The sequence below is a fragment of the Zeus faber genome (assembly GCF_960531495.2).
Source record: "Zeus faber genome assembly, chromosome: 4".
In the NCBI taxonomy this organism is placed as follows: Eukaryota; Metazoa; Chordata; class Actinopteri; order Zeiformes; family Zeidae; genus Zeus; species Zeus faber.
This window is the reverse complement of record NC_137191.1, coordinates 18,215,458-18,237,063: the sequence shown is the minus strand read 5'-3', so window position 1 is coordinate 18,237,063 and position 21,606 is coordinate 18,215,458. Positions and strand designations below refer to the sequence as shown.

General features: G+C 42.6%; 1 protein-coding gene across 1 annotated transcript in view; it reads right to left on the bottom strand.

Annotated features, from left to right (window-relative positions):
- Positions 1-1,213: 1,213 nt before the first annotated feature.
- Positions 1,214-21,606, bottom strand: part of tbc1d9 (TBC1 domain family, member 9 (with GRAM domain)) — a 20,565-nt gene continuing 172 nt past the window's right edge. Inside the window, exons 1-21 of the mRNA XM_079999747.1 lie at positions 21,541-21,606; positions 15,592-15,702; positions 13,798-13,916; positions 13,345-13,573; positions 12,087-12,348; positions 11,799-12,006; positions 11,090-11,296; positions 10,678-10,842; positions 9,505-9,655; positions 7,941-8,155; positions 7,710-7,827; positions 7,194-7,479; positions 6,850-6,979; positions 6,354-6,452; positions 6,186-6,254; positions 5,503-5,743; positions 4,877-4,942; positions 4,548-4,634; positions 4,299-4,367; positions 3,259-3,362; positions 1,214-3,172 (exon numbers count right to left, since the gene is read on the bottom strand). The exon at positions 21,541-21,606 is cut by the window's right edge and continues 172 nt beyond it. Coding sequence (XP_079855873.1) covers positions 2,387-3,172; positions 3,259-3,362; positions 4,299-4,367; positions 4,548-4,634; positions 4,877-4,942; positions 5,503-5,743; positions 6,186-6,254; positions 6,354-6,452; positions 6,850-6,979; positions 7,194-7,479; positions 7,710-7,827; positions 7,941-8,155; positions 9,505-9,655; positions 10,678-10,842; positions 11,090-11,296; positions 11,799-12,006; positions 12,087-12,348; positions 13,345-13,573; positions 13,798-13,916; positions 15,592-15,702; positions 21,541-21,606 — 3,788 coding nt within the window. The 3' untranslated portion in view covers positions 1,214-2,386. The remainder of the gene's footprint in view (positions 3,173-3,258; positions 3,363-4,298; positions 4,368-4,547; positions 4,635-4,876; positions 4,943-5,502; positions 5,744-6,185; positions 6,255-6,353; positions 6,453-6,849; positions 6,980-7,193; positions 7,480-7,709; positions 7,828-7,940; positions 8,156-9,504; positions 9,656-10,677; positions 10,843-11,089; positions 11,297-11,798; positions 12,007-12,086; positions 12,349-13,344; positions 13,574-13,797; positions 13,917-15,591; positions 15,703-21,540) is intronic.

Sequence of the window (21,606 nt, the reverse complement as noted above, 5' to 3'; positions counted from 1 at the left end):
ATAGATACAGGTATGATAATGATAATAATGATAATGATAATAATAATAATAATATAGTGATATTGTTATTATTATTATTATTATTATTATTATTATTATTATTAATAATAATAATAATAATAATAATAATAATAATAATATAATAGTTAAGACATGCAACGAGAACCATCCCATAACTTTAAAGGTTTGACTCATTCATGGAATGAATGGGAGTCTGGACTTGTGAAAACACATTTGTTTGGATCAGGGTTTAATATCCTTACTTCTCATTCCTTTCATGGGAATATACCATAACAAAACAGAACAAATGACTCGGGAAAGTAAAATGTAGTGAAATTTTAATATTACCATTCTTTCCTTTTTAATGACAACCCCATCACGTTTCACGTACTGGCGTGGTGTGGATACTGGTAAAACATAGAAAGAGCGAGCAAAGCAGGGGAGTTGACTTGAATGACGATGATTAAGAGATTGAAGTTCATTGTGTGCGCAGATTAGAAACTTGCATCACAGGCCAGCGTCATCCAAACGCCAGATCCGGCAGGGTGAGACCGTTGACCAGCCGTGTCGTAATAACCCCTGCCAGCTTCTTAGGCCCTCCGCTGAGTTTCATGGAAAGAGAGTTTGTGCGATCACACTTAATCCAAAATTCTACTTAAAATTTTTTTTAAAAATAATAATAAAAAAAAATCAACACCGGGACCAGGGGTGACAACTAGAAGAAAAAGTTGAATAGAACATTTCTAAATCTTTTTTTTTTTTTAAGTATTATCTAAACAAAATGCATAGGGTTATATTTAACCCAGGATCCATACCACTACTATTCACTGTGTCCATGCTTAATGACCCTGACACGAGAACTCTTACACAATCAATGGAGTGTTAGGGTTAGCGATAGTGGTCATGATTATATACTGTAGGAGTAACTTTTAGTTCTCCCCCCCCCCTCTTTGGCACACAAGGTTTCCTGTAAATGAATGATTCCTGGATTTGCTCTCTATAAGGGAAGGGGTGAGAAAACCCTCCAGATAGAGAGCTGTGATTGGCGAGGTTAAGCCAATAAATAACAGCAGTTTAAAATCCTCCTTGTTATGATTAGAATAAAATATGGTTGGAATAAAATGGCACAGTCTATTTCTCCACCAGATGGGGGTAACACACTGGTAGTTGCTCAGATCGAGACGCTGGAAAGGACTCACTGAGAAGTACAGGATCAATCATTCTATACTTTATTTGGGTGAAGTGGTACACAAAGCCTCAGAATGAGGAGCATGTACATATGTAAGCATAAAAAAATATTCACATTGTATTTAAAACCAGCAATGTAAAATTTGCAAAAAACAAAACAAAAAAAAGTAAAAATAAATATTAAAAACAAAAAAGAAGTTTGGTGTGCAGGTAAATACAGCGTTACATGAGGCAAGCGGGACATGTTACCCTTGTTAACCCTTTTCCTGATTATGAAGAAAGTGCAGGTGCTCATGCTCTGGATTTCTTTCTTTTATTAAGTGACATTCTAATCATTTTAGTACCGATGCTTTCATATGGCTTCCTGAAAAAGAAGAAAAATAGGAAGTGACTAGTATTCAATTGCTTTTGTTTTGACAATGGAATCTAAGATGCATAACTCTATGGAAATGTGGACCATGGACAATCTAGATACAGTAGGTCCTTCAATAGCATTCCCGATGGAAAAAATGTGTATTTTTGACCTGTATATTATTCTCAAAAGTATTTTTTTTATACGTCTCTTGTGGACTTCCCAGGAAGGTGTTATGTATGAGTTTGACATCAGCATGTCAGTGTGCTGTTGCACTGAATTCTTTACCCAGTATAATCTTATGTATAAAATATTATCCTGTGTTAAAAACAGTAAAATAAATACTTGATAAGAAGCCAACAAAACATAAAATGAGGAAGCAAGCCAGATATTATGTGAGGTGGTGACCTGATATTAAAGACCATCAATATTGCAGTTTAGTACCAGACTGAATCGATGGACATTCACTAAATAGCCTAGGTGTACCAGAGGTTACAACATTAACGCCTATGCATTATATCTTGAAAAGTACAGCTACTACATTTACACACTTAAATCCTTTGAACCAACCCGTTTTCCCTGTTTCCTCTGGAGTGGACGCAATGCACCAGCTCTCATAATAAAAGTCCGTAACACCTGATAAAATCCATCGCTTGGAGCAGGTTTTGTCCACAGTCATACACATGTCACACATATACCGTGTATACACACTTCCAAATTGATTGCTAATATTCCTCTAGCACTGATTGAGACGTTTTTCCAGACAGACTTATAATCGTGTTTTCTACTTGAAACCGTGCACTAAGTGAATGTATACGAGCCTTTGTGCAAAGTCTTTCAAAGGTCTCAGCCAGACAAAGAGATGTCATAGTCACTGGACGACAGCGAGCGCCCTACTTTCCGCACGTTCTTGGCGTTAATTATTCGAGCCGTTATGTCCACTGGTTTCTCAAAGTACTGCACCAGGGCATGCTCGGTGAGCACGGAGGCCAAGAACTGCTCGAAGGTGATGGCCCAGTCCTTGTCGATGCTGGTGCTGTGGGGCAGGCCTCTGTCGTGTTGGACTCCGCCGTGGGACCTGCCGGCCTCCTTGCCGCACCCGTCGGCGCTGCGCACCAGCACCGTGTCGTCCGCTATGTCCTCGCACTGCAGCTTCTCGTCCAGCTCGTGGGAACCCGTGCTGAGCACCGAGTACGACGACATGGACGTGTCATCTTTGGTGTCATCGTCGGAAATCAGCATGGCGGACGACGTTCCCGTGTCTTTGGGAGAGGAGTCCTCCAGCTTGATGTCCTGCATGGCGCAGCCGCCTTTGGTCTTCTCGGCGGGACAAGGCCTCGCCTTGTTCTCCTCCACGTCAGTGGGGAGTGTCTCCTCCCGGCCGCCGTGAGGGAATACTCCGCCGCACCGGTCCTCCTGAGGCGGCGTGTAGTCTGAGGCCGCCCCGGTGTTCAGCTGCGGGTTTGGCTGCGTGTTGCCCTCCTGGTCGTGCTCCTTGCAGAACAGCTTGCCCACCTCGCCCATCTCCAGCAGCAGGCTGGTGACGGTGGCCGTGGCGTGGTACAGCTCCTGCTCCGCCAGATCCTCGCTGAACATGCTGTACAGCGTCTTGCACAGCTCAATGAATTGGCTCTGAAAGGAATACAGCAATATTAAAGTGATTTTTCAAGGAACCCCTCCCAGAACTGCTCAGAACCATTACATTGACAAGTGTTTACCTGGTTGAGTTTGGGCAGGAATTTGGAGTTCTCTAGTTTGGGTTTCGCTTCCTGGTTCCACAGTTTCAGGTAATGGCGGTAATCAGGTGTTTGCAGTTTCTTCACTATAACATGCACAGAAATATAGTTATAATAGTGATGCATAATGACAAATATGAACAAAATATGTAAATGTATTTACTCTGTATAGCAAAAATCATAAATATTTGCGTGTCTGTTTTATTACCATGGAGCACTAATTATCAACACTGATACTGTTCATTGCATTTTGTACAACTGTATGGTAGGACATCTTTTGTTTTTTGGCAAGATAGTCGTCAGTATACATTGTGCATACTTTGCGTAGAAGGTTCATCTATTGCTACCAATAGAAATCACATCAGGTGACATTATGTGGAACATTTGTAGTGGCTCATCATTCACATCCTAATTTCATATGCAATTTAATTAAACGGTGAACTATTCTGTCGCTACTCTTAGGCTGACAATACTACAAATTACAATATATCTCGATTTTTTTTTAGACAATAATTTAGGTAACAGGAACTTTCTTTTGGGAAGGGGTGCACACTTTATTTTTCCAATCCATAATTTGTAAGTAGGTAATAAGTAGCCAGTAATATCTCAAACGTTTGGGCATAATAGTTGGTAATGAGCATGTCATTTCTTATCTCATGTAATTTCCTAGAAAGCGCTGCAAAGTTAATTAAAAGGCGTGGATATGGGGCATACCAGAGCAACCCACATGGTGAAGTTGAGGATGACTTTGGGAGCCAAAGCAAGTTGGCTTGGCCATGTCAAATTCATGGCAATTAATTTGTTTAGAACAAAAGTGCATGCCCACTGCTGCGTATCGTGGTACAAAACTGGACAATGAGGATGGAATTGTCCAGTTATTTCAATAAAGTCACGTGGTAAAAGGATGAAGGGTTCTCTACATCAGGATGAGCTCGGCCCACAGCCACTCCAACTGGCCTGATGTGATAAAGAAGGTGCAGCTGCAACCATACCTCCAACGTGCCTGTTTGAACATCTCTCACCCTTTTCGGTCTTGAAGGTAACTCTGACGAAGCCGTCGTCCTTTTCACTTTTGCATTTGGTGTCATGACCTGCGAAGAGGATGTTGCGGTGGTGAAACAGATCCTTCTGAGACCTGTGGCGACTGCATTTGAACTGAACAGGTTCTGATGCATTTATGTGGACCTGAATTTTGTAATTGAAGTGCATGTTTTGCCATAAAGTGGCTCATTATTGTCCGTAATATCCTCAGTCTGGTTATACACACGTACCAACAGACGTTTCTGGGATGATGTCTTCAAAGAAGTACTGTGTGGCCTCGAATGCAGAGTCTGGCTCTTCCTGTTCAGTGGTGATCTCTGGAAGCAAACAGCATGTGTGAGTGTCACCGCTCAACTGATTCCAGACAACCTGTGTTCTTCACAGGTCCAAAAAAAAAAAAAAAAAAAAAAAAGAAAACTGGATCCGACTGAAAATATTCCCCTTTTAACAACCTCACTCAACTACTACGGACGTGAATATTAAACATGGCACTGTGGAGACCGAGCAAAGCCATTTTTAAAACAATGTTCCCTGCATCCGTGCTGTGCTGCACACCCACCAGGTTGAACATGCATCCTGTACAGCAGCTTCAGCTTCTCCGTCAGGTCGCCATGGCACAGAATACCTACACATAGAACACAGACAAACCAACAAAGCTTAGTGATTGCAGGTTAGGGTTAAGGTTTTGTTTGGAAAAAAAATTATATATATATATATATATATATATATATATATATATATATATATATATATATATATATATATATATATATATATATATATATATATATATATATATATATATAAAATAAAAAAATTATAATTCCATGCTAATGCTATTATTGATGATGATGGTTTCACTACACAATGCTTTTAACAGTCTGGAAAAAGTTATTAATACAAGTTCATACACTACTTACTGTACAAAAACTACTTATCAACAGGAAAAATACATTTACATTAATAATATTTAGATTTTTGGCTCCGAGTCGTTAGATATTGAAATTTGGTACTTCATTTCATTAGTCGGGCTTGATCCAGGCCTTCGAAAAGTGAGGCATCATGATGGAGAGGACACCAGTTTACAAATCAGGATCATAACAGAATAACTGAACAGTTCTCTGATCACGCAGGAAAATATATACAAAATCTACATTTACATACACACACTCCTCCGCCACTCACTCAGGCCTGTGATGAATTCCCGGAAGTTGATGAGGGCGTCGCCGTTCTGGTCGAGAAGGCGGAAGAAGCGCAGGGCCAGGGGGTCCGAGTGGGCTCCGCTGTCCCAGGGGAACAGCAGCACGAACAGGCCCTTGAACTGCTCCACGTCGATGCGGTACTGCTCCAGGTACGGCAGGCTGGGGTCGTGGCGCTCCGTGGGGTTGCTGCTGCCGCCCCAGTAGCAGCTGGTCAGATGCTCCGCCTGACAGGGGGGGTGGGACCAGTTTAAGTTGGAGAACGGTCCGCCCAGGGGAGTTCTTGTGATTGTTGTGACCTAAAAATGCTTTGAATAGCCTTACTAAAAACTTGCGATGCAATTTGTGAAGTTTTATGAGTTTTCTATTTGCAGTAAAATTGCCAAGGAAATAAATGTAAGTAAAATAAATAAAGTACAGTATATAATAAATAAAAAAGTGTTTTTTGTTTTGTTTTGTAAACCACCAAAGCCGCAAATGCAACTTTGCCAATTGTAAATATCGGGCCGGTCAGAAAAAAAAAAAACTGCCTGTGAAGAAATGAAGAAAAAGATAAGTGCCTGATCCAAGGATTTAGCGCTGTTTCGAAAGAGAACAAAACCTTGAATATATAAACATAATATAGTCTGACCATGGCGGGACGGAAGAAAGGATTTGCCTTTGGCTCACCTTGAAGAGTACGTAGAGCTCCTCCAGTTCATCAATGCTGAAAGGAGTCTCCGTCACAATAGTTCTGACCTGAGATCAAATAAACAAACCAACAAACAAACAAATAAATAAAGGAAAATAATCTGTAACAAGAAAGTCAGAAAATGTTCATAGGGAATGGGTCAATACCACGTTGCGCTTGGTTGTGTCTTCGATGGTCTGGATGACCCTCAGCCTCTGCTTGAAGCGCATCTGCTCGATCACATCCGCACGGATAGAGCCAAATTTCTAGTAGGAAGAGAAGAGAGGCGAAAATCAACGCACTTATCATGAGGGTTGCCTCAAAAACTCCTAAAGCCAGATTTAGATTTTATATTTATGTATAATAAAGAGGCCAAGACACAGGGGATGAGCCAATATAAATAGTTAAAAAAAAAAAAACTCAAATCAAAAAAGGAAACGATCATCATTGAAAATATGCAAAAGGATTACCAGGCACATGATTATGATTATTATTATTATTATTATTATTCATAATAATTGTATTTTTTATTTTTTTGTATTTCTTTGTAAAGCACATTGTGTTGCCCTGATATGAAATGCGCTTTATAAATAAAGTGTGACTTGACTTGACTATATGAGGTTATGTAAGGTTGATATCAAGACCAAACACAGGGGGACCTACCTCGTATGAGCTACGGACCAGTTTGAAGATGTCCACCTCTGGGTGTGGTTCCCCGTTGTCAGTAAGGAGAGAGTGAAGGTGGGGAATGGGTGGCAGCGTGCTGTCCTTATTGGTCACGCTGTCCAAGTACCTGCAAAGATTAAGATCAGGAAAGCAGGGTGACTGAAAATAACCAGGGGCCATTAGTCGGCGGAAAAACAATTAGACGAACAGATAATAGTCTGGATTTTTAATCAGCCAACAATGAATTCCAACCTTGGCAAAACAATGAAAAGGGCAGACCAGACCTTGGCTACTGGCACCGCGTGAAAATCGAACCCTTTCGACTTTGGTCCGCCGCTCACCTGCCCAGGACGGTCATGGCCTCGCCGTCGTCCTTGCAGCCGAGCAGCTGATGGATGTTGGCGTGCAGCACGGAGAGCGCCAGCTGAAAGATGACCTTGATGCCCTCGTAGAAGAAGCAATCCACCACCACCACTGCGCTCTCGAACGGCATGACCGACAGGAAGAGCGTGAGGAACCAGGAGAGCGAGATGGTGGAGATGACCCCCAGGTCCTGCATGCAGTCGTACAGCTGGGGAACGTACTCCCGCGCCAGCTCCTCAAACACTCCCTGGTCCATGAGCGCTCCTGTGGAAGGGTTTACGGCTCGGTTTACGCAGGACCGTGACAAGTTCTCGCAATAAAATAAATAAATAAATAAACCGTCGACACATAATATAAATCCTTGACTACAAAACAAAACAGTGAAAGAAGAAAATAAAAATGCATTTGGAAGGTGGGAGTTGAAATCAAAGTGAGGTGTCAAGATCAGGTGATCCCTAAAGGGGAGCGAGAGGAAATAGCATGAGCCCGCTGACCTACGACCCTGGTGTTGTAGTAGTCCGGCAGCATCCTCTCACAGAGAGCCACGAGCAACCAAAAGGCTTCCTCTTCCTTGGCGTAGAGCAGCAAAACAGACGTCACAATATTCATGGCCTGGAAAATGGGGGTTGAGGCACCATTAATATCTAAAAATAAAATAAAATAAAATAAACTGTATCTGGAGATCTAGGCCAGTTTTCAATAAAACACCTCAAGTGTCTGTTTACCTGACAATATCCTATATTGGGATTCCTGAAAGCGTAGGCGGTGAGGACCCTGCGGAGGGCAGCGATGCCGATCTCGTTCTGGAAGGCCGGGTGCTCGGGGAGGGAGCGGTGCAGGTCGCGCTCGATTTCCTCGGTGGCCAGGTTGTACTTTCCCATCGACTTCTCCACCAGGTCTTCGTAGTAGCCTGGATGGGTAGCCATCTCGTTGACCGCCCCTATAAAAACACGTCGCAGCACGAGATGTCATTCTTAAAGACCATACTGCACATCAACGCAAGACTGCCAGGCATAGAAATAACTTTGATAAGAGAAGTAGGACCGCCGTTTGAGGATGGGTATGCCAACCTTTCTTTAACCTTTCACTGTGCTTAAATGCTGCCTTAAAAAAAAACAAAAAAACAAAAAAAAACAACCATGTAAAATCTCTTGGAAAACGGGAAGCTCACAATATAGTCAGTTTTTATGTGTTATACTGAAAATGCTCACAAACGTGCATTTTATACATTTCTTCAGGGTTTTATTGACTCATTTGAACGCGAATCAGGTAATTTAGCTACATCCGTGCTAACGTAAGAGACTAGAAACAGGAAAATGCGCCGCTTCCTACTGGCAACCTGCTTTTGCAATTGCAAAAAGCTCATTTTAGATAAAATGTGAAATTACTGTTAACCATGGGCCAAACCCCGCCCCCCCCCAAAAAAAAAAAGAGAAGACAACGTTTTAAATGTTTTTCTGTAAGGCTTGGAAGTTTGCCCCACTGAAATGCATTTAAGCACAGTGGCACGCACACACACACACACACACACACACACACACACACACACACACACACACACACACACACACACACACACACACACACACACACACACACACTAGTGAAGCGGGGATGTGCTATGAAGTGAGTGAAGCCATTCTTTAACAGCTATTAATAGGCACTGAGGAGAGACGTGTTGAACCAGTTTCTACACATATTTGCTCTCCAGACTTCACTTCTTCATGTGCAAGGTAAAGAAAGAAAGAATGTCTCAGTTCAGACGGGGCAGGTGAATGGGAGTAAGGTGATCCTGCGTCGAGCCAGGCTTTACTAAAGTAGGCGGCTAAGAGGAGAGAGAGAGAGAGTGTGTGGAGCTGTTTATAACCAAGCACTAGTTGAGGCACTAGTTGAGACAGGTCTGGGTTAGAGCCTTTATACAGAGAGGACTGCAGTCCAGCATCAATTGTTTATGTGTCCATTTCCCCATTTCTCTGTTCCGCACACACAAACCCATCCTAATATTTACCTTCAGATCCACCTGTGGGCAATGTGACACGTACTGAAAAGTCCAGACATGACGTCACACCCACACCGACGACGAGCGCATCTGCATCGAGCTGTATCACAAACTTTATACGCTCAGCTTTTGTCTACATCGACACATTTGTCGCCATTTGCCTTTTAATGCAAGGGTCGGGCTCTGGTTTGGATGACTTGCAAGCACATGAATCGTGAGCAAAAATGCTGTTTTTTTTTTTTTTTTTTAATTGCGATGGGATGTGTTGATTGGAAACCTCGTCTGCTCACCGGAGAAGAGGAGCCACAGATCCCCCCGCATGTTCTCAGGAATGCCCTTGAGGACCAGCTCCTTGGTCTTCTCCGTGCGGTACATGCAGACTCCCTGTCCATACTCGGTGAAGTGGTTTTTCCATGCCTGTTCATTCAGAAACTCTTTAGCCTGCGGAGGGAGAGGGGGGAAAAAAAATGGATGTGTGGCGTGTACTTTCATGTGTGCTTTCATGTGCACTTCTATATACACATTTTCTCATGTTCATTTTTTTGCTCTGTTACCTGGACCGAGACATTCAATCTTCGATATTAAGGTTGACAACTACTTTAGCTTAATTAAGGTTCATTTATTATTTCTGCAATCGGGAAAACCACAAAACAAACAAAAAAGCTCATTTAAATCACACTTCAATAACTTGAACCAATTTGATAATCAGGATTGGAGTTAGCGCTGTCACAATTATTATGTAATCGGTAATTACAAATATTTGAGCTGACGACGATCGTTGCGTGAAATGGTCAGCTACAGTAATCGTATTTTAAAATAATATTTCACTCATTTAAGGGAAATTCAAATCCAAATTTAGAAATGTCACAATATAAATCTGAATTGGGTGTGTTTCTATCAAGTGGGCTGGGAATTGTCTCTTCAATGTCTATGTTCTAGGTAGGTAGTCATGTATTATTACACTGTGACAACACAATACTACGATAGCATAACGTGAAAGACACAGTTCAATTGTAAATTACAATTATTCGTATGAAAATTAACCGCAACTCAAATGTCATGATCCTGACAGCCCAAATTTTATTTGGTTTCTTTGCAGCCTCTTGAACCCAGAAGACAATTCTTTTTATGGTTGACATTGTAAATTGAGTTTCCCCTCCAATCACTTGCTGGTATTTCTTCCTGTTATAAGCAAAGGGCACAGCCCACACTGGTGTGCTTATCTTTAATTGGGACCTTTAGAATGAAGAAACTAGAAACTAAGCACAAACACAACATCCAATCTTCTCAACAACAGCTTGACTTGTTTGTCAAAGAAAAACAAATTCTGCCTCACAGTACGTTTGCATTGAGAGCAGCTCATGACGTGATTAGACAAAGGCCGGTCCGACCCAGTCAGTGTCGCGCCCGATTAGATCAAACTCTTGAGGTCCTAGTAGAGGGGAGAGTGCATTCATACGCACCAGTTTGGGGTTGAATTCCTCGGGAGAGCGGCGTCGGTACATGGTCATGAGGGCCTGCGTGGCGGTGGGCACTCGGCTGTCGTTCAGGTTGAACTGGCGCTCGCCCTCCGAGCCAGACGTGCACTGGGGGCTGCTGGAGAGCAGCGAGCCCGGCAGGGAGAACACCTGGAGGACAGAGTCCCGGTCAGCGCCCTTTCAAGCGGAGACAACACAAAGCCACAACTATGCGGCAGAAATCGAACCGATCGGAATTGAATTGAATCAAGAATTTTAAGGATCCATGCTAGGAGACATTTATCACTTCTTGGGGGGCCAGTTCCCGTTAAATAAATAAATAATATACATTTGAAATAAAAATGTGGAATGACATGAATTTGCCGCAGGAGGTCCATACACGGTGACCTCTTCCTACCTCATCGTCGGAGCTGTTGAGGCTGCCAGTGAGGTCCCTCTCCAGGTAGATCTTGGACGTGGTCTGCTGCAGGAAGTCGGAGATCCTCTGGACCAAGAAGTCCCGGTCCTTGAGGTTGGCGAACAGGAAGGTCATGCGGTTCTTGGTGCTGATGGACAAGGGGCTGGGCAGCACGTCGGAGCTGTCGGCCTTCTCCACGATTGTCACCTGGTGACACGTAGGACTTCAATCTCATTCACTATGAAAGTGCGTTTCTCAGGTGCGTTAAGGATCGTATGTTTGTTCATCAAAAGTAAGCTTGAGAAGAAGAATCACATTTGATCACACATTGATCCCCGTGGATATACTTGTCTGTTGCCTTTTACTCCAACTTTTAAGGAGCAGAACTCCACACAGAAAGGCCCCAGAAGTGTTAGAACCCAGAACCCTTCTTTCTGTGAGTCCATGGTGCTAATCATAGGGTTACTTCCAATATCCAGGAAACATGATTATAACGAAATTATATTGTAATTATATATTATTATATTATTATTATTATGATATTCCTATCGGCCTGCTTATTTCCTAAAACTGCCTCATTCTGATCCTTTGGTCTAAACCTCACCTATCTTCACAGTGCGTAAAAGGCATCTATTTTATTCTGAATACCAAATCGCTCGGAACCTGCGATCATGTGAGAAAATTGCCCCCGTCAGGCAGAACAGCGCACCTCACGCAGGGGAATGATGAGGCTGCACAGCGTCTCCTCCTTGCTCTTGAAACAGATGTAATTGGTGGAGACAAACATCTGTCCCAGAATGTGCATCTTGTTGAAGGGGGTCCACAGGGTGCAGTCCGTGTGCCCGTCCAGCTTCTCGTCCTTCGGGAGGCGGAACAGGGCCCTGTAGCGCTCGCTTTTTGCCCTCGCATCCAGGTCCCTGGTGGAGGCAAAAGCAAAACCTTCAAATTCAGCTCAAAGTTTTGGTGCTTGGGCAAGCTTTACAATGACGAGTCTCACCGCTTGAGTGCAGACACTTTCTTGGGCGACTTTCTCTTGAGCTTGGGCAGGGAGCGGTCCTGCTCGAATCCCTTGTTGTCCAGGAGCTGCCGCATGGCGATGTTGGCCAGCTGCTCGGCCAGCTTGAAGGTCTCGTTAATGTTGAGGAAGACGGAGAACACGTGCTCGTTGGCGCGAGTGCTCACCTTGATGGCGTCGGGCAGAAGCAGAGTGGCGCTCTTTTCAAGCTGCGTGATATCCGCCCAACGCACCACCAGTTTAGCTGAAAGAGACGAGAAATAAATGTGCGAACAATGAGCCATTATCCATGTGGAATAAGGGATGCAGACACACCGTTATATAAAACAAAACAAGCTCAGCTCAGATTTCCATTATGAAGTGTTAAACAAATAAAACAGTTGAATGGTAATTAATGAACGGTAAAAAATGGTAATTATTGGTAATATGTGGTTAACTACTATGTTATCAAATATTATATAATATTTGTATTAAGAATGTCATGCATGTAATGTACAAACCATTGGCCCTACAACACAGCTATATCAGTATACACCACTTTTTCGGGAGCATGTAACTGACAGACACATATGCCTGGGTTTGAACTAAACGACTTGTGCTACAATGAATGTTGATATATACAGTATATATATAAAAACGGTATTTTTATTAACAGACATTCCTTTTACTCTTTCTATATCTCCCTTCATAGCTCGGATTAATTTAATATGAGAGCAATTTTTTTTACACAAACACACTCCGCAGACTGTGCTGCGACTCTGCTGTGCGCGCACAAAGCAGACACTTTTGGTTTTGTAGTGTCTGAAATTGATAACACACTTAGTATTAAACTAATTAGAATGTTTGTATTTGATGATTGAAGGCACTGATATGCAAAAATTAAAAAATTAACTAAATGGGTTTTATTTCTCACACACGGCTGTGGTACTCTATGTTATGGCAGTTTGCGCTGAATTGTATTCTTTTTAATCCTGATTTTCCCTCTGGGGATCAAAAAGGTCTTATATCATCCTTCTCATCTAATGTTGGGTAATTATATTATGTTAGCACCATAATGTGATAATGATACATTCATGTAATGAAATTCTTTTTTTTTTAATTTCGGTGCTTGTCTTCTGTGTTTGTAGAGCATATGTTTGTATATGCACAGGATGTATTCCCTTGTTGTAAGAACAAAAAAAAAAAAAAAAAGAATACATGTATTCAGGGGACAATGTATGGCATTGAGGGAATGTCCTACCCTCCTTGCCCAGCAGGTAGGAGTAGAAGCAGAGGTGGTTGATGCTGAGGTAGAGCCATCCCTGCCGTGGCACCTTGCCCTTCCAGTAGCTGCAGGAGTAGTAGTTGACCAGCTTCTCCTCCTCCGGCATCCCAAACAGCTTGCGGAACTTGGCGATGGCCTCCTTGAACTTGTCTGTGTCGTCATCCTCTTTGACATCATGGTTCTTGTTGTACTCTGCTATGACACCCTGGCACGGAGGAAAGGACGCAAGGTGAGAGAGGGGTTTATACTCCAGCGTTTCTGTGAAAAACATGCAACGTTATTCACTTAAGAACACATAGAAAAGATCCTCTCTCGAGGAAAGTCGGATCTGAGATTGATAGATCTCGGATAGATCCATTCTTTGTACTACAGCTACTTCTTGTTTTAAGCCCCGGGGGTGTCAGCGGAACGGACGGAACAGACTGTCACCTGGACTTTTCCCTTCACAAATGTGGTAATGTCATTCTCGTTTTCAAAGATGGAGAGAGTCTGCAGGAGGTTGTGTTCCAGCCATTCCCAGTGCTCGGTGATCTCTTTACGCGAAGTCCCTGGAGGGGTGGGCGGGTGGAGGTGGGAAGGGGAGAGGGTTTGAGGACGAGGCGAGGACAGAAGGAAAAAATAAAAGACATTATCACATCTTTAGGATTCCTAATTTACTTTGCAAGATATGTCTCTCGCTTTGTACAAAAAAATATATAAATTATTATCCCCCCCCCCCCCCACCTCATGTCTGACAAAACAGTGGACGTGGTTATTCATCGTAGTATTTCTCATGAGCACTATTTGGCAGTCATCTCAAGAACAGATTGAGGTGGGGATATTTTTGGAGTAACCATTTGTTTGAGAATTGCGCTGTAAAGCCGTCCGCCGTCACTAATCTCAGCAGACATGAACCCAACATCTGCGGCATGAGCAGCAAAACGACACTCCGCTCTCCCTCGCCCTCCATCTCTGGGCCGAGGGCGCAGGATATGGGAGGGGTCGGGAGGGAGGGAGCCGTTGCCATTTCAAATCCAGGCTCGTTGTTTGTGGTCTTCCATTTTCAGACGGAGAGGGCCAGTACAAATAATCAGCACAAAAACCATAAATGACTTTCGGCATTAGCAAACACGGTTATGAACATAACAGAGATCATCTCAACCACAACCTTGACTTTCATTTCAGCATAAAATATTTGTCATTTGTATGTAATATTTGGCCAACTACAAAAACCTTGCAGCGATGTACAAATTATTTCCAGTGAGTCATGGGTTATTTTTCAGTAAATATGCATAAATAATAATAATAATCATCATCATCATCATCCATTATTATTATAACTACTACTACGACTACTACCTTACAGTGAAAAACCAGTAGATAACATAAAATAAATATAAGCTTCTTAGCCTGGCACCCGATTGTGTTTTGGTTTTTTTCCCCATAAAATCAAATCACATTGGATTAAAAAAACACAATGTCCACTGATATTAGAGCATTGATTCATATACCAGTTTCCTTGACCGCAAGCATTCAAATTATTTAAGCAGATTATGGTATTTAGTGGCTGAAATAGGGATGTAGCTAGATGTGAGCATGAGTGAAAGAGTGAGTGTCCGTGGGGTGCACACATGCTTAGATGAACAGTGATGCTTCCAGAAGAAGCAGAATCCCAAAACAGATTGAGGCGCATTCAAGTGTCCCCTGGAGATAAATAACCACTGTTGATTTAAAGCTGAACGAGATAACACCTGACATACTGTCTGCCCCTCAGGCTGTTCGATGCAACTGTTCTCCGTTTGAATGCAATTCCCACAAAATTGCCTCAGCCATGCCGGTATGTATTGGTGTTTGTGAACATCATTCAACTCCTTCCACCAGACAAACGCAGCATTGATGTAAGTATTTTACAAAGAGTCTCGTTATATTACCTATATATACACACACACCTTCTGACCTTTAGGCTAACAGAAGACCTTTTCAAATGAATGATGCCATTAGTAAAGTGTCTGCTGGGATAGAAACACATCCCCATATCCTATAGGTCTTAAACCACATCATTTCTCACTTAAGGCGGTATTTCCTGCCAGTGTACTATCCAGTACACAGACACTCAGACACTCGTATGTTGACAGGATCACAGGGACAACACTATTACAATTAAAAGTACACATTTTAAAACAAAAAGTGATCACATGTATCCTGACACGAGGTCTGTGTACGTGACACATGGGGAGTACATACCATGAGCGATGATGCAGTACACCAAGGAGTCGGGGGTCTGGTACAGGATCCTGTATGGAGCCACTCTGGCGCTGGAGTCCAGGACCACATCCAATGTCCCCACGAGCAAACCTGTGGAAAAAGACAAGCGCAAATGAAGATCCTTGTCCGTGCAGAATGTGGAATATACCGCTGTGGCTCACAGGCCATCATTTGGAGTTGAAATGACAAACTTGACTGAGCGACTTTGATTCCGAGTGCTGTAATACATTTGGCACTTTTACAGCCAAACTAAAAACCAGGCTTAAAACAAAACAAATGCAGTCATTGATTATACGGTACATAGTATTACACGTGTAGTCTATTTATTTTGCAACATTGTTTTACTTTCGCAAATTCTCAAATCTTGCAGATAAATCATAATCATGCTAACAATCAAATCTGAATACAGTGCAAGGAAAAACGTCAAGTGGCGAAATGTCTAACCTTTGCATTTAGATATAACGCTGTCGGGACAGAGGCTATAGATCACGGTTCACTCAGTTGTTTGCAGACGTCAGACAGGAAGATATCTACTGAGTGGGGAACTGTTTGGGGACGAGGAGGAACCAGGCACTTTCCAGAGGCACTGCCCATATTAAAAAATAAATAAATAAAATTTAAAAAAAAAATCCACCCTTATTTCTAATGCCTGGGACATTTTATGGCTTTTTCCTAAGAACTGGACCATAGGTGTAGGGTGAGCCTCGAAACCCCACAAGACTTCCCCTTATTATCAGCCTTTGTCATAGAACATTTATAAGTGAAAAACAAACTTACCGGGAGTCAAAAAAAAGCTTCCTCTTTCAGACAATCACATGGTTGAAACAGTCTTCCCTGTGGCTTAAAACAACCACAGGGAAGACGACAAGGTGCACATGGACCTGTCACAGCCCATACTACAAATTCTTCATGTAACCAGCTCGAAAGGAAGAAATCTGGAAATGACAGCTATTTTGAATTCAATTCCTGTTTCTTCTGTATTAAAGATGTTTTTTTTTTTGGATAGGTCATCTTATTGAACAATGGCATGGGCCAGGAGGAACCCCGGACACCGTTTAATCCTTTTTTTTTTTTTTACGTTTTGGCCGGCGAGCCCTTTTTTGTTTATGGTCATTGACTAAACTCTCCCCGTGCCGGCGCCCCACCGCCAGGACGACTCCCCTCCCGTCTCCCTCCCTAAACCGGCGGCGGTGGGTAGAGACTCCCACGGGGTGGTGTCGAGCACAAAAAAGGAAACACGGAGAAGTTTTGAGACTGATCGTTCGTGAGTCATCCCGTATTGACTTTCAAAATCCAAAATGGAGTCCGACTGTTATTTTGATACGTTTCGCTGATTCTTTTGAGCCAGACTTGTACTTCGATCTGAGGAATCACATTTTGTTCCTCGAAAAAAAAGTGAAATTGTTCAAGCAGGTATAAACCATGTTGTTAACTGTAAAGATGTTGCAATGAGAATTGAATTGAATTTTTGTTACAGAGGAGTGACAGACTACTAGTGTTAGACAACACCACTAGGGCTCGGCCATATTGAGTCAAATATTGTCGTATATTCGACGAACCCTGGTTAGCAATAATTTGACGAATTATTTGTGCTTTCATAAGATATTTAAAATACACATTAAATAGTTGAGAAACAATCTTTAGTAATGTGGCTATTATGACCATGGGTTACATAGGCTAGTACAGCCTATGAAGTTAAAAACATTGCAATACTAAGCAGCCTTAAAAAACAACACGTCACAATTTAACAATACCACAACAACCAAAAGACGATATCTGATCTCATATCACAATATCAATATTATATCTATATACTGTATATCCCCCAGCCCTAGTTGCCACTGGGAATAAACTATGACATCATGGTTTCTGTGAAACCTTTGTATTCACATTTATTATTACAAAACCTATTTTTTGGTGACCAACATGTATATTCCCCCTCAAAGGTATACTCAGTGGGTGGGACAACTGGTACTGGAGGGTATTTCCATTGAGCTCACCAAAATCCAGAATCTCTTAGGAGCCTGAAAGAAAAAAACGAAAAAAAAAATATATATAATAATAATAAAAAAAAACGAAAAAAAAAAAAACACCCGGAATCGATCCCGTCTAAGATAACGGAAACTTGACCCAACCCGGGGGTCATCTCGGTGTGGCTGGCTCTGTTCATGTTTCACCGCATCAACAAACTCTCTCGTCAAGGTCTAGAGTAAAGAACATAAGAGCCGCAAATAGACGCACTGCGTGCGCTGAAACGACTGTCGATTCCAAACATATATAAAGGCAAAATGATATCCCTTTGCGAGGCGAAATGTGTGGGATGAATCCAACGTCTCCAATGACGGTGTAGTTATATTCAGCGATGCACAGATATTATTGTTTTCAGACATTATCAGAGTACTGGGTACACACTCTTGCCGATAGAGATGACCAACATGAGCGCTTAACATTTCCTGTTATTGAAGGCCCTGTGTTTATTATCAGTAATTTATCTAGCCACTGTTTTGTTCATAAAAATAAATAAATAAATATGTTTTGAAATGGGAACTCAATGCAACCACGTCACGTTATGTTGTTATCTGGTTTAGTTATCCAAGTACACAGTTCACAACAAAGTATTGGAACCGTTATTCTGTACTGGTGTCTGTGCATTCCGAATTAGATTATACTATGAGACATTTTCTCAACAAGGGTCATAAAAAAAAATGGATGACAGCACACATGAGCTCATGACACGTTGGAACATATAAGATTGGCCGGGGTGTTTTTGAGCACATTTTCAATTCCTTCGCTTCCACTCTCACATCCAGCAGCGTGATTGTGTAACAGGACCACATTGTGACTCGGAGGGACTTCACACTGACACACTTAACAGCATTTTAGGTCCCTTGCAGATCAACGTACAGTAACACAAGATTTCCATATAGGACAGGTTTAAGTTATTCAAATTCAATACTTCAGATAATGATAAAACATAAAAATACGGCTTTTAATTAAGAATAAAGGAATGAAGCTGATGCTAAAGAAGCATCTGACAACTATGAGGTGTTACATCAAATAATACCCAATATCTGATGTTCTGATCGCAGAGATCCAGTCTAGCCACGCACGCACGCACGCACGCACGCACGCACGCACGCACGCACGCACACGCACACGCACACGCACACACACACACACACACACACACACGCAAGAACGTCAGACAGCGCCTTTATCAATCTCCATAAACCTTCTCCAAATGGCTTCGCTGGCTACCAAGCTGCCGCAACCGCCACGCCACCGGTTTGTTAGTTTCTTTAGCTTTTCAAAACATAATTTCTCTGTTTTATTATTGTATGGAACAACCGAAGCAGATGGAGCTTTGTCTGGAAGCGAGAGAGAAGCTTTTGGAGACACATCACCGGCTCCGGCCTACGCGCCGGCCAAACCATTTTCCTGCTGGTTTTTGGAGGGCCAGTCGTGTCATGCTCATCTACGAATTTGAGAACGGCCCCGTTAAACATCCACCTATATCCTCGTGCCGCGTGGGGGCGGCTGGAACCCCTGCCCCCCCCCCAAAGGATTACTTCTGGGCAGCGTCAGGGTGCCCTGGCTTCACGATGCCAACTGGCGCACGCCGCTAGTCGGCTCCGCATTTACATAACGGTGACATCATCCCCCAGCACCACTCGGCACAATGTGACCGGAGACGGTCACATCCACACCAGAAACAACGACAAGTTCATGATCATCTTCAGGCTATAATCCTGTGTTTTAGGTGATTAGCAGAATCGTTACAAGGCCAAAATATTTTCTTTGTCATTCGAGCAGATTTGTCCTAAATGACGGGTGATGAAAGCCTCTGCATTCGGCACTTCTCTTTCTCTGTGACTTTAATCAATAAGTAGTGCAAACGACCGACCCTCAAAGTTAGAAATGCTCAGCAGGAAACAAAAACTGTTAAAAACGCTTATCATATGCAGTTCGCCGTGAAACATGAAACCATAAGTACGTACCGATGAAATACATTCGAAAAAGTCTGTTGTCTCATCCTTAAGATCAGCTGAATACTACAGTGGGCTTTCACGGTTACACTGCAATATAAACAACCCTTAACTCGGTATTTGCCCTCTGGAGATCTTGTCTGATGTCTTATCTTGAGGCAGGTCATAATGCTATTTCAGGCTGAGCTTGGCGATACATTGAACATCGACAGACCGAAATCTGGGTCAAAATGCAAAGAGATCATATAACCGAGTATTCTGAGACAAAACTGAAGCCTCAGCCCTTACCTATGAACACCACACATCGATTCCATAACTTATGCAGTCTGCTGCTTGGCCTAATTTAGAAGCAGCATGGAATAGGGCGTGATTCAGCATAAACAAATAGGCTGTGAATCATTGGCCGGGCCGTTTTCTGCTGTTTGTCTTTTTTCCCTTTGTTTTTTATTTTTTATTTCTCGTGCATTGTTTACTGTGTGGCGCCTGGACTCACCAAAACCATTGCAACTACACACGTTTCCTATTTTATAGTTTAAAGCATTTCATAGTTTTCTTCGCAGACTGGTCTCAATGACATCTTGTTTGTCATGAGGTTGTTTTTTTTTTGTTTTGTTTTTTATGGAAATCCACTACTCTATTTTGTTATCAATCTCTCTTTTTTAAGGAAGTTAAATCATGTGGGCTGGTCGCTGCGGGAATTCTAATATTTGATTGCAGACGCGTGACGGTGCAATGCAATCCTGTAAATTCGACATCAAAACATCTCTTAGGACAGAGCTACTGCTTCAAGGAAGCGCTCCCCTTTAACCCTTTCTTTGCAAGGCTGTCAACCGATAAACAGTGACATGAAGACATATGGAAACCCCAAGAGGGCACACCAAGAACATTCAGAAGAAAGCCCAACTGGACCATAATTTATAATGTGGTGGGCCCTTTATAGACGGTTAAAGTGGTAATCCAAAAGATAGTCGGCCTCGGGCGGCGTACCCTAAAAGTCGCAGAATTCCGTTTGAAACGGCGACGCTTTTATTTCCCAACGTCCAGGTTCAGCCTCTTCTTGGCTCCAAGCCTCTATCTTTTCTCGAGAGTACGTGTCGCCCTGAATCGGCTTTTCGCCTCGTTCACTTGAGGTGATGGACGGACGTATGTTTGTCCAAGGCCGCCGATCTTCTTTTGTGAATGTTCATCCGTATGGACGGTTCACTGACCCGCAACCATCTACGCTGCTCTGCCAAATGTGCCGCTGCTTCCTTTCGCTTCATTGTCGGCAACTTCACTGAGTAGTGGCCTCTCAGATGCACAGCCGCCTTCGCGTAAGACACCTGGCCAAGACAGCAGCAGACACTGGTACTGAACACACAACATTAAAGGCAGAACAGTACGTCGCAAAACAAAATGTCCACCTTGAAACCCCAAAGAAATAGAGAAGTGGAGCGAGACAGAGAAGTGAAAAGCTTGTTGTTGTTGTTTTTTTGTCCAACTCCTGTTTTTACTCTTCTTTTTTTTTTTCTTTTTTTTTTGTACCTCGGACACTTCCGTCAAAGTGCATTTGCTATTTCAGCGTTGGCCATCGATAATACTTGAACTTCAAAAAAAATAAAAATAATAATAATAATAATAAAAATACATTGCACATGCCCCGATTGGCACATTAAGGTGGCGGACCCTGCCACCAGACAACTGAAACAGCATATAGAGGAGAACATGCATCATGCAAAAACATGGAATGGCTGTTTGTTATCAATAAAAACTCGATGTATAGATCAAATATGGGATATATATATATTTTTTTTTTCTTTTCAATAAAATACCCTTACCCTACGGATTACCACTTTAAACACTGCCGGAGTACATGGCGGAGTGCATTAAGGACACGCTGCTCAGATGGAAACAGACCCAGCACTTAATCAATCAACGCTTCCATGTGGAAGGGCTCCATTACCTGCCAGCCCTCCGCCTCCGTCCCCGTGGCCCTTCCTCTTCTGGAGGATGAAGTACGGGTTCGCCC